The sequence below is a fragment of the Gastrolobium bilobum genome, unplaced genomic scaffold (assembly GCF_033153095.1).
Source record: "Gastrolobium bilobum isolate Gb01-03AN ecotype WA unplaced genomic scaffold, APGP_CSIRO_Gbil_v1 utg4377, whole genome shotgun sequence".
NCBI classification, from domain to species: Eukaryota; Viridiplantae; Streptophyta; class Magnoliopsida; order Fabales; family Fabaceae; genus Gastrolobium; species Gastrolobium bilobum.
The window spans coordinates 1,569,522-1,586,905 of record NW_026895684.1 but is presented as its reverse complement, the minus strand read 5'-3'; the positions used below and the strand labels follow the sequence as shown (position 1 = coordinate 1,586,905).

Genomic DNA, 17,384 nt, shown 5'->3' with positions numbered 1-17,384 from the left:
CAATGATTTGAGTTGAGGGCCATTGCTACTCTGAAGTTAATGCATTCACTCTTCCATCTTAATCATACATTGTCAATCTTTTTCTGGTCAAAACAAATTGGACCACGTATTGAATGCCTCGGTCATACTACCAGCTATATGGATAAACAGTCATCAAATTAAATGCCAAATACATGAAAATCCCGCGCTATACAGATTAGTTGGCAAAATGAGAAGACAGAGTTGTCAATTATCATGTGGTTTGGTGAGGGTAATCGACTAGCGGACACAATGGCCTACTTGAGTGGAATGATTCTCCTTTGAATGTTCAGCACCTTCTCTTAACTTTTGTTAGGTAAGTATCTTTTTCTTGCTTTCTTTTACAGTTACGATATTATTTAAAAAAAAAAATTCTTCCCAAATTTTATATAGTTTTATCATAATTGTTTTTTCCCCCTTCACATACCTTTTTCGTTACCCCCAACGATTAAAATACTTCATAAGTAGTTCCTGTCCTGCACTTTTTGTATTGTGAAAGCATCATTTATCCTTCTCTTGCCTTTCCGCATCAAATGTTCTCGCATTAAATTTTGTACATCGTTTATACAAGCATTGTAATTTATCATGTATTAAAACAGTCAAATGCGATAAGTCTTTCTATTTTTCTTTTGACGTTATGAAATATATTTGATTTGAACTCACTATATGCAAGAGAGGAACTCAATTATTTAAAAGCCCAAAAGACCCTACGATGTAGTTTAAAAGGCAGACCATCTCGCTTTGGGGCATGAATCTGGTTAAGGTATTTGACTGCTAAACCAACATAACTTAACTTGAAAGGAACATCATTGTCGAAATCAGCAACTCAAGCTAGTTGGCCACCATCAATAATCAGTGAAAATGATGACAGTTCTTGCTTGCCACCACATTTATAGAATTTACTCCGAACATAGATTTGCTCACTAAAAAATAGCCTGAGAGAGGTCACCTGTCTCCACCAATCAACATGAATATCACCTCATAAAAGATGACGCTAAAACTCTATAAATACATATGCCATTGACCCATGTATGTTATTTAAAAACAAATATACATCCATTTTAGTAAAAATGAACTTTAAATATTTTGATACAAGTTATTTTAAGTCTTTAATATAATTTAATCAAATGAATTACTTGAATTTAAATTTTTTATTCTCTGATAATAAGGATAATAAAGTATTGGTCAGTTCAAAGAAGCCTATCCCTGCATAAAGTTGATCTAAATTAACATTTTACTGGCCTAAATTAAATGTAGCTTAATCTGGTCTGACCGAATTTAATTCGAGTTAATAAATTATTAGCTCAACTTAGTTGAGTGGTAAGTTATTAGACTTGACTTGCTGACCTGCATTTATCACATTTTAGTAACTTTAAAGAAAAGAAAATTTTAATGAATCTAGTAAACTAGTTGATTTTAGAATAAACATCCATTTTTTGTCTACGAAAGATAATTAAACATCACTTTTTTTTTGGGTAAAAGTTAAACATCACTTTAGTTTTTGAAAAGTATGCAACATCAGTTTAATTCCTCAACCATAGAAAATGTCATCAAAATTATCATTTTGTGCACAAATTGTAAGATTTGAAATTAGGAGGCCAATTTGATGTCACTATCAATCTTTTAAAGAATAAATTGATTTAACTTATATTTTAGGGACTGAAATAATATTAATACAATCTTTTAACAGCTAAAATAATAATTTACTTTTAATTTAATCATTTTGTAGACTTGTAAGAGAGAACAAAATAAAATTCAAGCATACCTTTTAGATTTACGCTGGTGCTCTCTTGAACTAAAAATTAAAAATTAAATTAAATGAAGAAATTTCATATACTTGTAATAATTTTTTAATAAAAATATATAAAGGTAAGAAAATTTTACTACTAAATATTTTTAGTATCAACTTACTATCAATCTAATATAATTATATATTATAGAAGTACATCAAAAGCTTCTTTTTTTCTCTTAGAATCTTTTCAAAAATTGTCTGTTGAAAAGTGAAATGCAACGATTGAAAAATGATAGTAAATTGATAATAAAAATATGTAGTAATAAAAATAGGAGCAGGTTATATTTACAAATTTTTACAAATTACACTAAGTACGATCGGTCATACTTTAATTATGTAGTGTACGATCGGTTGTAATTTACAAAAAAAAGTTTGTAAACGAATCTTATCCTGTAAAAATATCCTACCTTAAATATATATTATAATACTTTTAAAGGTTTAATAAATAATAAAAAATGATACAGCAGCACCGGAAAACATCCCCATATTAAATGGATGACATTTTCAAAGCAACAGTCCAATCCAAACCGGCCATTGACGCAAGTGCGACTCAATTGGAGAGAGAGAGAGAGAGAGAGAGAGGGGAGGGGACCAATTATTGCAACTTGCTTCTCACAATTCTCACTCAACAATAGATTAGAAACTTTCTAGACTTTCTATCTAATCCAGTTAAGTCCAGTAAAGTAAGTAGTAAAATGCAAAAACAATTTTTGTTAGAAACTAACTAAAAAGAAAGAAAGAAAGAAAGGAATAGAAAGTTCTGTTACGCATTTGCTGTCAAACAATCATATACCATTACCACCAGGTTAGGCCATAATGCCAGCTATGTGACTCTCATCGCCATATCTCTCTGTTGCTTCGCTTTCTGCTTTCTGCTTTCTGCTCTCTACTCTCTACACTACACTCACTGATTCTCTTTCAACCCTTCGCTCGTCGTATCCATCTATTCTTTTATTTCCTTCTTCTATTGTTATTATTATTATTATTTTTTATTTCAAAGATAATCTTGTCTTTGTTGCAACTTTATTGATGAGCTACCTAATTCCGATTTTGAGTTTTGTATTATTATTATTATTTTGTTTGTTATTTAAATCGTGTTTGTTAGTGTTTTGTGTTCTGCTTTTGCCCAAGCTTTTTGTTTTCGACTCCTGTTTCGGCATATACGCATCATTTTTTGTCGTTTTGTGTGCGTGATTCCGTGCCTAGTTGATTTGATTCACCCCCTCACGTTCCATGATTTTGCTGGCACCTAATTGAAGTTTCTGAAATTCTTCTTCTTCTCCTTTTTTGTTTTTTTTTGTTTTGTCGATTAGTGTTGTTTCATCTGTTCCCGATTGCGACCGTGTTTTCTATAAAGAAGCTTATTTATGAATGTTTAATTTCCGTGAAATTCTCTTGCACGCCTTCAACTCTAAGTGTAGTGTTTTATTGTTTACGAATAAATAGTGCACGCACGGTTCTTTACATTGGACTTAGTATTGATCTATGCTTTTCGGTAATTAATCGAAGTTGGTAAGAAGAGAGAAAGCATCCTTTGGTGATTTACAATGATTTCTCTACTTTTTTTGTTTGTTTTGTGGATAAAATAGCAAGTTCAGTGAAATGGTTATGCCTTGAGACTGCTTTCATTACCTTACTGCTCCCTTTTTTCGTTTCAGAATCAGATGAAGTGCCAGTAGTTGGTAATTGAACGGTTTTAGCATTTTCATCCCTGACCGTGTACTTGTGAGTTGTGATTAACCTTTCCCCTTTTTCTAGATAGTGAGAATTGAAGTATCAATTAGCAACTAGGTTGGTTGTAAAATTTAGAATGGTTGAATTTTTCTAGCCCCCATTTTTCCTTTCCAGGAGGCGAGTGGAGTGAGCTGAGGGAAACAAAAAGTTTAGTAGTGGCTTTCGCCAAATAGTTTTTGATCAATAGCTATGTGGTCCTCTCAGTGATGCAATGAGATTCCTTAGACAAGCTCAACAGCATTGTTGATCATTAAATACCTCGTATCACAATATAAGGTATTTTCATCACTCCAGTAGTTTGCATCATACTGTTTCTCTTTATATGGCGTTTACTGCTGTTATTTAATCCTCATAGCTTAATGGTTTTGATGATTTTGCACTGCAGAGATGGAAATTGCTCATATACAAATTGAATATCATGGACATTGTGTCAGTGGTTGATGCCTGTAGAAATGGACTTCATATTTGTGCTATTGTTATTGGGTTGCTTATGTTCTTTTGTGTTGCCTGATTCGCAAGGTACAGTCTTGTGTTTGTATGGCACTCAAGTAGGCTATGTAAAATTTAACTGCTGTACGTACATGCATTCATATTTTTATTCTGGGGATAAAACTCAGCTTCTCAAACTTCAATTTCGAATTCATTTCTGAGGAATACATAGATACATACAACTGTTATCAGCAGAGTCTAATGAATATCTCATTTTTTCCCCCATGATTGCTGTTGAAATATTATGGAAACATCTTCGCCTCTGGTTTTGTGAAGATCACAGTGTTTTTGGGCTCTTAGTCCTAGCTCTGGTAGGTGTGTAATGTTCCTGTTCATTTCAGGAGATGCACTATTTGCATTGAAGCTATCATTGAATGCTTCAGCTCAGCAGCTTACTGACTGGAACCAAAATCAAGTGAATCCTTGTACTTGGTCACGTGTTAGCTGTGACCTGAACTCCTCCTATGTTATTCAAGTGTAAGATATTCTCTATTAATTTTTTTATTTTAAATATTCGATCAGGAAGGAGAGCCTTGGCACAACAATTAGTGTTGTCGCCATGTGACCCGGAGGTCACAGGTTCGATTCATATAATCAGCCTCTTGCAAATACAAGGTAAGATTGCCTGCTACAGAGCCTTTCCTGGAGCCTGTGCAGAGCGGGAGTGGACCCTGCATAGAGAATGTTCATTTGATTTGCTGAAGATGTTGACATTCATTACCTTCATTGTTCGTAGGAAATTATCTATTCATATTATATATTTCGCACTAGTATATCTTGAGTTTGTGCATGCTGCGTAACTGTATAAATTATTTCATTCCAGTTCACTAGCATTTATGGGATTCGCGGGATTCTTGACTCCAAGAATTGGAGTTCTAAAATATCTTCAAACTCTGTAAGTATTTATATTACGAAATATCCACACAATCTGAGTCTAATCCATAGTATTAATAATATTTTTAGTATTCCACTCCCTCAATTTTATGATATAACTTCAGCTTGTTTGCTATTGAAAACCACTTGCTTACATTGTTCTTGCAACCCCCTTTTCGTCTTTCCTTTTTTTCTGTTTTATTGGAGAATATCGTCATTCTTGGATTGTTGCATTATAGTGTTATGATGTGAAATAATATATCTCTGTTATTTTGTATCACTTATTGTACGATTTAAGATTTTTGCAATTGAATATGCTATTTATTTTGCATCTTATGAGCTGTAGTTATTAAAGTTCATTTAGTCTATAGTGAATTTTGTGTGATTTCGACTCATTCTCATTGTTCATGAGTTCATTCTTGTTATATTGCAAATGTTCAATTTTTTATGGAGGAGGGGTTTGGTGTTACAGTAGTTCATGCTTTGGTTTCATTGCACATTTTTTCAGGAATTTTTTTTCTTTTAAATATTTACTATTAACAAAAAAGCAAGCAAGGTTTTAAGTATAACCATTAATGTATATGATGCTTTTATCATGCAGTTCTTTGCAAGGGAATGGCATCACTGGTGACATACCAAAAGAATTCGGAAACCTGACAAGCTTGGTCAGGTTGGATTTGGAAAACAACAGATTAACTGGTGAAATACCATCGTCCCTTGGTAATCTTACAAAGCTTCAATTCTTGTAAGTATGACGTTCTGTTTGCTATGTTTTACAGATATAAATGGCTCTTAGTATATATATATATATATATATATATTTTTTCTGCAATGTTTAAAAGTATCTGTTTTATTTTTTCCTGCAACCAGGACACTGAGTCAAAACAATCTCAGTGGGACTATTCCTGAATCACTTTCCAGTCTCCCTAGCTTGATCAATGTGTACGTGAAATAATGGTTTCTGGAAGTTTGCTGGTTACTTCTACGTATGTTTCATTAATTTAATATCTGATTAATTGTTCAAACTTCTCTTTTGCAGTTTGCTAGATTCAAATAATCTTAGTGGTCAAATTCCGGAACGGTTATTTGAAGTTCCTAAATACAAGTATGATGGTAACTTAGTATTTGATTGAACATTTAAAGCACCATTTAAACATGTCTTCATATCCCTGGACCCCAAGGACCATGTGGACCCGTGAAGTTGTCACATACATCCAAAGAGCCCAGATGTAGATTTCATTTGACAATTATTGTTACAGTTAAATGTAAAAGAATACGTTGTGTATTGATCTGTGTCAAGGAGTTACAATATATAGAGACCCTAATGGGCTTAAGTGTAAGGCCCAAACCTAATCCAAACCTAATCCTAATACAGTCAGAATACAGTCAGACTATTTACGGATAAGACAGAATCCAATCATATCTAATCAAATCTAATCATATCATATCTAATATTCTAACACTCCCCCTCAAGCTGGTGCGTATATATTATGAGCACCAAGCTTGTTACAAATGTATTCAACCCGAGGACCTCTAAGAGCTTTAGTGAAAACATCTGCTAGTTGATTAGACGAGTTGACAAAAGCTGTCTTGATTTCTCCTGACTGAATCTTTTCCCGAAAGAAGTGACAATCAATCTCTATATGTTTGGTCCTCTCATGAAAAACAGGATTAGAGGATATATGTAGCGCAGCTTGATTATCACAGATGAGTGTCATGGGTTGTTTCTGTTCACAAAGATGAAGCTCCTGAATCAACTGCTTTAACCAGATCAACTCACAGGTAGTATTTGCCATTGCACGATACTCAGCTTCTGCACTAGATCGGGAAACAACAGGTTGTTTCTTGCTTTTCCATGAGATTAAGTTTCCTCCGAAGAAGACACAATAACCAGAAGTAGAGCGTCTGTCCGAGGGTGATCCTGCCCAATCGGCATCTGAGTAACCACAAATTTCTGTATTTCCCTGATCCGAATACAACAAACCTTTTCCTGGTGCTCCTTTGATGTATCGGAGGATCCTCACAGCAGCATTCCAATGTGAATCACAAGGGGAATCAAGGAACTGACTGGCCGTACTGACAGCGAAAGAAATATCTGGCCTAGTCACAGTAAGATAATTGAGCTTCCCAATTAGCCTCCGATAACGTCCAGGATCAGATAACGGCTCCCCCTGTCCGGGTAATAACTTGACATTAGGATCCATAGGTGTATCAACTGGTTTACTCCCCAACATACCAGTTTCTTCTAGGATATCCAAGGCATATTTCCTTTGACAGATAGAAATGCCCTGTCTTGATTGCGCCACCTCAATTCCCAAGAAGTAACGCAGCTTCCCAAGGTCCTTTGTTTGAAATGTACTAAACAAATGCTGTTTTAACTGACGAATTCCGTCTTGATCACTTCCGGTGAGAATGATGTCGTCAACATAGACTAACAAATAGATACACTTCAGGAGATGTAATCCTATAAAACACAGAATGGTCAACTTTACTGCGGATTAAGCCAAACGCCTGAACAACAGAACTGAAACGACTGAACCATGCTCGAGGAGACTGCTTGAGACCATATAAGGATTTCCGAAGACGACACACCTTTCCAGACTCCCCCTGAGCAACAAAACCAGGTGGTTGCTCCATGTAAACTTCTTCTTGTAAATCACCATGAAGAAAGGCATTTTTGATGTCAAGTTGAAGGAGTGGCCAGTGACGAACAGCAGCAAGGGCAAGAAAGAGGCGGACTGACGCCATCTTAGCGACCGGAGAAAATGTATCGCTATAATCAAGGCCAAAGATTTGAGTAAAACCCTTGGCAACTAAACGTGCCTTGAGACGATCAATATGGCCATCAGGTCCAACTTTCACAGTAAAAACCCAGCGACAACCAACTATAGACTTCTCTGGAGGAGCAGAAACAAGGTCCCAAGTGCCATTGGAATGAAGTGCAGTCATCTCATCAAGCATTGCTTGGCGCCACCCTGGATGGGAAAGTGCTTCACCTGTGGTCTTAGGAATAGAAATAGAAGAAAGACTAGAAACAAAGGTGAAATGAGGTGAAGAAAGACGGTCATAACTCAAAAAGGTATAAAGAGGATAAGGGTTACGAGTAGTACGTGTACCTTTTCTTTGAGCAATGGGAAGAGTCTCTGATGAAGGATCCGGAGGGGAAGAAGCAACAGCAGTGGGCGATGAGTCAGCAAGAGTCGAGTCGACAGGAGGCACAGTTTTGCGACGCTGATAGGTGAGAAGTGGACGGTCCTCAGGTATAGAAGCAATAGGTTGCTCATCTGGAATAGAAGCACCTGCAGCTGGCAAAGACAAGTCAAGAAAAGGGACAGGAAGTACATGATCAACCTGTGACATCTGAGATGGGATAGAATTAAAGGGTTGTTGATCAAGAAAAGTGACATCAGCGGAAACTAAGTAACGCTTAAGGTCGGGAGAATAACAACGATAACCCTTTTGAAGACGAGAATAACCAAGAAAGATACACTGAAAGGCTTTGGATGTTAACTTATCCTTACCAGGAGTGAGATCATGAACAAAACAAGTACAACCAAAGACATGTGGAGTTAGAGGATAAAGAGGAACATCTGGAAGCAATAGATTATGAGGAATGTCATTGTGGAGCACAGATGAAGGCATGCGATTGATGAGAAAACAAGAGATGAGTACAGCATCTGCCCAGAAGTGAAGAGGAACCTGCATATGAATAAGAAGGGTACGGGCAGTTTCAATGAGATGTCTGTTTTTACGTTCAGCCACCCCATTTTGTTGTGGAGTGTGAGGACAAGTAGTTTGATGTAAAGTACCTTGTGTGGCCAAGAAATTAGAAAAATCAATAGAAACATATTCCTTAGCATTATCACTACGTAGAATACGAATAGAAACACCAAATTGAGTATGGATCTCAGTAGAAAACTTTTTATAAATGGAAAATAACTCAGAACGATTTTTCATTAAATAGGTCCAAGTGCAACGGGAAAAATCATCAATAAAGGTAACGAAATACCGAAAACCTAAGACAGACAAGGTACGACTTGGACCCCAGATATCTGAATGAACAAGAGAGAAAGGGGCATCAGCTCGTTTATTGACTCGACTGGCAAAAGAGGAGCGTGTATGCTTCCCTTGTTGACATGACACACAATCTAAAGACTGAAGACCGGACAAAAGAGGAACCATTTTCTGCAACTTTGAAAGACTTGGATGACCAAGGCGACTGTGGATAAGTTGTGGAGATTCTGTGAGAGAGCATGCTACTGAAGGACGAGGCACATCCAGATAATAAAGCCCCCGTGACTCACGACCCACTCCAATCATTTTCCCCGTACCCGGATCCTGCACAGAAACAGAATGGTTAGAGAAAGTAATGGTGCAAGTGAGGGAGTGGATCAACTTACTAATAGAAATTAAGTTATAAGGGATGCCAGGAATGTAATAGACAGATGTCAGGGCCAAGGTAGAGGTCGGGCGAGCTTGTCCAATCCCACAAACTGGGGCTTTGGTTCCATCCGCAAGGGTAAAAGACGGTAAATGATCAGAATAAGTAAGAGATGTAAAGAGTTCCTTATTACCACAGAGATGATCGGTAGCACCGGAGTCAAATATCCAAGTGCCAAGTGATGTAGAATGAGAAACACAAGCAACGGGATTACCAGTATAAGGCTGAGACTGAGGAGAAGCCTTCCTGAGAGGGGTTTGGAGTGCAGCACAGTCCGAACCTGAACCAAATGATGCTTTGTATGACTGAGCTATATTTGCAACAATAGAAGGAGAGTTAACCTCCGAGAGATCAGGAGATGCTGCTGCCATTTAAAGATAAAATATAAAAGCCGTAAACGAAGGCAAACGATATCCAATCAAGAAGAACCACGCGTCTAAGGTCAGACCCACAGAGAAACAATCACAGATCCAGGAAGGGGAGGAGAAGGCGAGCTTCTCTGTCCAAGACCGTCCGGAAAAAGCCGCCGGAATAGTGCTCACGCGCCAGCAGAAGGTGGCGCGTGAAGCCCACGCGCAGTGAAGACAGGTGGCGCGTGACGGCGCGTGGGAGATGCGTTGCTGACCGGACCACCACAAACCTGGTCGCCGGGAAGAAAGGGTCCTGATCGCGTGAAGCTTGGTCGGAAAAGTCGCCGGAAAAAGTCTCCGGTTGCCTGAACAGTGATGCTGACGGCGGGCGGTGGTTCCGGTGGCCGTCGGAGGTGCTGACGCGTTTGGAAAAATCACTCAGAGGCTGTTTACAGCCCTAGAAGGCTTGCCGGAAGGACGCACGGCAAGAAAGAGGACTCCTAAGCAGTGGGCTTAGGTTTTTAAAGCAAAAAAAACAAGGTTTCTGAGCGGAAGCGAGGGTTCCTAGAACGAAAGAGCTCTGATACCAAGTTAAATGTAAAAGAATACGTTGTGTATTGATCTGTGTCAAGGAGTTACAATATATAGAGACCCTAATGGGCTTAAGTGTAAGGCCCAAACCTAATCCAAACCTAATCCTAATACAGTCAGAATACAGTCAGACTATTTACGGATAAGACAGAATCCAATCATATCTAATCAAATCTGATCATATCATATCTAATATTCTAACAGTTACTAACGTATTCCAATCGAGCAGTAGTAGACAATTTTATTGGTCATCTCTGTTTCCACTTTTTTATTTCCATTTGAAAGACTGGCAATCATCATTCATCACATATATTGTTTCAACAAAAAAGTTTTAATTCTCGTAGCTTGACTACTTTCCATATAATTGTTACTTAAATATCGAATGGTAAGAGGCTAGAGAAGTGGCAGTTTTTCCCATGTCGTGGAAATAGGATTTGTTGGGTACAAACTCCTTTGTCTGATTAGTGCTGTCGAATCATGGTTGTTGAGGTGGATTTGTAGTCTCTATTAAGAAAGTGTAAAAGGAAATGGGGAAGTAATAAGGAACTGGTCATCCTAAAAGGCTTAGGCTTTTAGTTACTAGCCCAGAACTGGTATCTCTAACATGCTTTATCATGTGTAAGCTGTTTGAGCCTGAAGCATGGTTAAAGCATTTGCCCACCAAAACTTTCTGCCAAAAATTGATTTAAAATGAGAATGGAGGGGCACTGATGATTACACTCTCAACCACTTGGTCAAAGTGGATCCAATACCATATTAGGGAACTTAACGTTATGAAGGGGCGCAAGATACTAGTTGCTAGCTCAAAAATGGTTGTCTTCACTTCTCTAACATGAAGGTTGTCCTCAATGACTAGGTTTATCTGGTGAAGAACTTCGGGCCACGAATAGGAGCAATAACGATGAACGAAATGCTTCATTATATTGTTTGGTGATAGGTAAAAAAACAGAGGTTAAAGAAATATTCCAATCTGAAACAGCTTTTTTCCTCCTTTGATCAGGTGGGTCCCATTATAAAGAGAAGAGAGAAAAGAAATTTAATGGATCCACTCACTTTTATGCGAGTGTGGCAGGAAAAAAATTTCTGCAGCAAAAGCAGAAACATCTCTCTCTCTCTCTATATATATATATATGGGTTTTATTAATCTCATGTTAAAGGAGATAAGTTATCTCATGTCATAGAGATAAACGTGTGGCTCCACTACCTGAAAAAGGAAAAAAAAGAAAAAGAAAAAAGTGACACAGTTATCGAAAGGCGTGTAGGAGAGAAACTTGTCTCATATAACATGAGACTAGTTTTTCTATATATATATATAGATATGATAAGAACTTTCAATCCAACAGTAGATCTTGTGATATAATTATTCAATGATGTAAGAGTGATTTTGACTTATGCTCATGAAAAGTGATCCCTTCCCTGTATTATATATCATTACATTCCACTTTTTTAACTGTGCTCGTTATTGCAGTTTCACTGGAAATAAGTTGAATTGTGGTGTGAATTATCATCACCCTTGCGCAACTGATAATGCAGATCAAGGTTACTTGATTGGAATATTTTCTCGGTTCTGTTTTGTAATGTGTTGTTATCTATACCTCATTTCATTCCCTTCTCTTGGCTACAAGCGGAATACTAATTTTCCTACACTTCGCAGGTTCATCACATAAACCAAAAATTGGCCTCGTAGTTGGAATTATTATAGGGTTAGTCATTATCCTTTTCCTTGGTGGTCTGCTATTCTTTTGGTGCAAGGGTAGACACAAAGGCTACAAGCGTGAAGTTTTTGTAGATGTTGCAGGTTTGAGTTTCTTGTTTAGTCTGAATGTTCTTGTACGAGACTTCTCTCAAGTGAAATGTGGACACAAATGTTAATATGTTTGTGCTATAGCATTTTAAAATATTGATCTGGAAATTCTACATATGCATTCAGTTTCAAAATGATACAATAGTGTAAACTCACAAGTTAATATGATATTACACAAAGGCTTTATTATCCAAATTTTGGATCAATTTATATGTATGGTATATTGCTCAGCTCTTATGCATAATCAATGCATTGGAATTAATTCTACCCATGCATTCATTTTCAAAATGATCTAATACTGTGAACTCATGAATGAATATGGTATTACATATAAAGAATTATTATCCAAATTGTAAATGGGTTCATATGTATGGTATCTTGCTCAGGTCATTATGCATAATCAATGCATTGAAATTGCACTGTTTCTTGCTAACCAAAACCTCATATCCTCTATGATGGTCAACAGCATCTGACTGCTGTACTGTTTTTCCCATTCAGGGCATCTGATTAATTACTGCCATGTTGATTTTATTTAGTAGTTCTGGATCTTCTATTATCTCCTTTTTATTGCCATTGTGTTTTGCTCATGCTTTTCCCTCTTTTTGATGTCCTCATCTGGTGTGGCACTGTGGCCCACTGGATCTAATAGCTAGATGTTAGGTATTTAAAACGAATCTTAACCCTCACCTAATAACTTAAACTTTTGGGATAATTGGTTCTTTGAAGTTAAAACAACATATTGGAATATTCCCGTTTCCATTCCTTTAAACCTTTCATGTCCAATGAATGTGGGATATGATCAAATTTTGGAGTGATCTAACCTATTCTGTAATCTTCTAATTATGAAGCTTGTTGAAATATCGTGATAAAGGGGGCCGAACTGGAGCAGTGGTAAAGCTGTTCCTTCATGACTGAAAGATCATGGGTTCAAATTTAGGAAACAATCTCTTTGCAATTATGCAAGGATAAGGCTGCGTACAAGGATTGCTTCCACCCCACACTCGCTAGTCGGGTTTAATGAGGAGTGGTTTTTTTGTTGTTGTTGTTGAAATATCATGATAACTACACTGAATTGTGATTCATGTAAACTTTTTCCTTTTCAAAATTTGCTTGTGATAATATCTATTTTATCATTATTATTTTTTCTTGTTTCATCAGGTGAAGTTGACCGCCGAATTGCATTTGGTCAACTAAAAAGATTTGCATGGAGAGAACTACAGATAGCTACAGACAGCTTCAGTGAGAAAAATGTTCTAGGACAGGGAGGCTTTGGAAAGGTTTATAAAGGTGTTCTTACTGATAACACAAAAGTTGCTGTCAAAAGGTTAACTGATTATGAAAGTCCTGGGGGAGATGCAGCTTTCCAGCGTGAAGTTGAGATGATAAGTGTAGCTGTCCATAGGAACCTGTTACGGCTGATTGGTTTTTGTACTACTCCAACCGAGCGTCTCTTAGTTTATCCCTTCATGCAGAACTTAAGCGTTGCCTATCGTCTACGAGGTATTTAGTTACAATTCATATTGGCATTACAAGGTATTTAGTTACAATTCATATTGGCATCACTGGTAGGCTAAGTATTCAACTTGATTTGCTATTGTTGAGTATCACCACCGTGAAATTTCAGTCATATTATCATTTTAAACATTTCCAGAAGTTAATTGGATGAAAAAAGTATTCAAAGATTTAATCTAACATTTTAGGATATATACTAACAAATTTAAGATTTATCGAACACCTTAGAGCATTGTTCAGTTTGACCGGAGAACTAGTGAAGAGGTTGAATCAGATAATGTCTTAAATACATTTTTAATTTTATTGGATAAAATTTCTGTATTAATCTATACAAATTTAAATTTTATGTGATTATATATATAAATATAGGAAGAGAAACCTTGGCGCAACAATTGGTGTTTTCCCATGGACCCGAAAGTCACAGATTTGATTCATGTAATCAGCCTCTTATAAATGCGAGATAAGGCTGCTTATTATATACTTTCCCTAGACCATCCGCAAAGGGGGAACTTAATAGCACTGCCCTTTTTAATATATACAAATGTACATATATGCATGTATGTAAATTATTAGGAATGAAGAGTTCACGAGACACAGGAGAGAATAGCATCAAAGATTTAGAGAATCTTATTTTATTTTCCTTCAATTTAGTTATTTGTATAGTTTTAAACAATTGTAGTTCATGTAAACTGAAATCCACGAGCCATTGAGAAAGTTGACAACTCAACCCATATCTTTAGTTGACTGTTGACCCAATCAAGTCCTAATTTTGGTTTTGCAGAATCGGTTTTCAAAACCAGTCCAGTTCTCCTGTTTTTGCTGGTTTTTACTGATTTTGAGCAGTTGAAATGCTGGATTGTTTTACGGTTCAACTGGGTCTGGTTGGCCTTTTTAAAACACTTCAAAATTCTTTTGGTAGAAATTGTTATTTTGTCAGGCTGGGGAGTAAAACAAGATGGGAAAGTTGAATCAGATAATGTGTTTTCATCACTGGCACTGTCATCATGCAGGCTGTTACAATTTTAAATATTCAGCTTTATGCTACCTTTACATCCTAAAATCATAAAGTAACATTGATATTAAATGATTATAAAAATGTGTTACTATTACGGTATCTTTGTTTGATAGGTTTTGAGTTGTATTGTGGGAAGTAGATTGGATCTCTTGTCTGCTTGTAAAATTTAGCATTTTTCCTGTGAGATTTACAACGAGAATACTGATGCAGAACTCAAACCTGGGGAATCTGTTTTGGATTGGCCTACAAGAAAACGAGTGGCTCTGGGAACAGCCCGTGGCTTAGAATATCTTCACGAGCATTGCAATCCTAAAATTATTCATCGGGATGTGAAGGCAGCTAATGTATTACTAGATGAAGATTTTGAGGCAGTTGTTGGCGACTTTGGTTTGGCAAAGTTAGTTGATGTTCGAAAGACTAATGTGACAACTCAAGTTCGTGGGACAATGGGCCACATAGCTCCTGAATATTTGTCCACTGGAAAGTCTTCAGAAAGGACTGATGTTTTTGGTTACGGGATTATGCTTTTGGAGCTTGTTACAGGTCAACGGGCAATTGACTTTTCACGTTTGGAAGAGGAAGATGATGTGCTATTGCTTGACCATGTAAGACCTCTTTTTAATATCACGGCCTCCTTGTTTTCTACTGTGTCTTGGTGTTTGTTTCTTGTTTGTGTAGCATGCTTGGAACTTCTGAATGCTTCCTGGGTGTTTTGGTGATGTCAAACTTTGGCATTTAATCACATGGATAAAGATTGGATATTATGGGCGCTCCATCTAAAATGGGTATCCTAACCCACTTAGGCCAAACACATACAGTCAGGGAGTAGTGATTGTGATGAGCCAAGAGAAGTTCATATAGTTATAACTGTATCTCTGCTTTTATATCAAGCTGGAAATAAGTTGAAGTGTGTTGTTTATATTATGCTTTTTAGATTTTAGAGAACACATGCTTGTTTATGATGACCCTCTCCCTTTGTGTTCAGCTGTTCGTGTTTGTCATCTTCAAAAATCAAAATCTGTATCATCAGTTTATACTTATGTGTTACTGTTTTTGTTATATTTTTGTGTTTTATAGGTTAAGAAACTAGAACGGGAGAAAAAACTGGATGCTATTGTTGACCGCAACCTAAATAAGAATTACAACATACAAGAGGTAGAAATGATGATACAAGTTGCATTGCTCTGCACGCAAGCAACGCCAGAGGACCGTCCACTGATGTCCGAGGTTGTAAGAATGCTGGAAGGAGAAGGGTTGGCTGAACGGTGGGAGGAATGGCAGCATGTGGAGGTCAATCGGAGGCAAGAATACGAGAGATTACAAAGAAGATTTGACTGGGGAGAAGATTCGGTTTATAATCAAGATGCCATTGAATTGTCTGGTGGGAGATGATATCTATAAATTTGAACCATTTATGCTTCATGTTGTACCTCAATATCCTCTTCTTTTGATAGGTTAGCTTGAATAGAGATGTAAGTTTTATTGTATTCCAACCGTATAAAAGAAAAAGGGTTATTATTTTGATGAGAAGGTCCTGTGTACCTCAGCTACAGCACAAAAGTAGGCAACATTATTGTTCCAAATTCAATGTTTTTAGTGATTTTATTATCTTTTTTGTGAGTGGTTCCTTTTTTTTTTTTTTTTTTTTTTGCAAATCCATCATGAAAATTCATTAAACTTCTGTAGTCAATTTGGTATCCCCTTTGAATTGAGGAAGAAATTGAGGTGAGTTTTCATTTAATTTTTCTTATAATTTTCATTCATGAATTTCTTACACATTTTTAATAGGAGACCAAATTGGCCTATAATTTGCAGACTTCATAATCTAATCCTAATTGTAAAGTGTCTTAAAGGAAATCAACTAGTCTGATATTTGGATTCTTTTTGTTTTTGTTTTCTTTACATTCAGTGATTTACAGGAGAAATTGTTTTTCTTTCTTTTTCTCTTTCCTGATGGGTCTCACTCTTGGTTGGAGATTTCTTTCCGTTCAAGACCACTTGGTACTTGTGTTATATAGGGGGGGGGGGTGTTAAAATGAGTATTTTGATAAAAAAAACTGTTGAGATATTAGTCCCACATTGGTTGTATGAGCAACTAATGTAGAGTTTATAAGGTCTTAGGCACTCTCACTCTTTGAGCTAGTTTTTGGGGTGGTGTATTCCAAGATTCTGATACTAACTTGAAAAAGAGTATTCTGATATATTATAGAATTGTAAATAATCTGTACAAAAGATTCTGTATTTATAGAGAATAAAAGACCTAATACTTGACCTAATGGACTTGGTCCAATACAACAAATAAATTAATAAATAAGAAAATAACTATTATTTACAACAAAAACAGTAGGGATAAAATGGTTATTTAATGTGAGAGGGATCATGATTTGCTTAAATGGTCCTAGACCATTTAAAAATTTCGTTTTAGGTTGGGTGTGCAGAAGAAATTTTTTTTCTCCTTTTTGCTGGAGAGTAATATTGCCTATAATTTATACATATATACAAGAAGCATTACGTTAGAAAAATATATAAACTATTAATGGACATTCACTTAACAGTTTAAGTTTTTAGATTGAATTGGTTCTTTATATGGTATCAAAGCCTTGGTGTCACGTGTTCGATCCTCACCTTTTTCTCTTTCACTTGTAGAATTTCTTAGCACAGGTAGGCTGAGCTTGATGCATCATCCACTCTTCAAATTCAATGAGCTCTCGTATGAGAGAGCGTGTTAGAGAAGTATATAAATCATTGATGGGTCTTCACTTAAT

The 17,384-nt window shown here is 36.4% G+C and overlaps 1 protein-coding gene across 4 annotated transcripts; it reads left to right on the top strand.

Moving 5' to 3' along the window:
• The first annotated feature begins 2,476 nt into the window (after nucleotides 1–2,476).
• On the top strand, nucleotides 2,477–16,231 carry LOC133291021 (probable LRR receptor-like serine/threonine-protein kinase At5g10290). Of its 4 annotated transcripts, none has more exons than XM_061489207.1 (14): nucleotides 2,477–2,615; nucleotides 3,469–3,535; nucleotides 3,659–3,820; nucleotides 3,930–4,063; nucleotides 4,375–4,510; nucleotides 4,857–4,928; nucleotides 5,508–5,651; nucleotides 5,777–5,848; nucleotides 5,946–6,011; nucleotides 11,757–11,827; nucleotides 11,943–12,086; nucleotides 13,251–13,592; nucleotides 14,830–15,224; nucleotides 15,697–16,231. In XM_061489207.1, exons 4-14 carry the CDS (start codon nucleotides 3,985–3,987, stop codon nucleotides 16,009–16,011), a joined length of 1,836 nt encoding a protein of 611 aa, XP_061345191.1. In that variant the 5' UTR covers nucleotides 2,477–2,615; nucleotides 3,469–3,535; nucleotides 3,659–3,820; nucleotides 3,930–3,984; the 3' UTR covers nucleotides 16,012–16,231. The 4 variants fall into 4 exon arrangements, with proteins under 4 accessions (XP_061345191.1, XP_061345197.1, XP_061345182.1 ...); XM_061489213.1 differs by having other exon boundaries at nucleotides 3,639–3,820; XM_061489198.1 differs by having other exon boundaries at nucleotides 2,609–2,745.
• The last annotated feature ends 1,153 nt before the right edge of the window (nucleotides 16,232–17,384 follow it).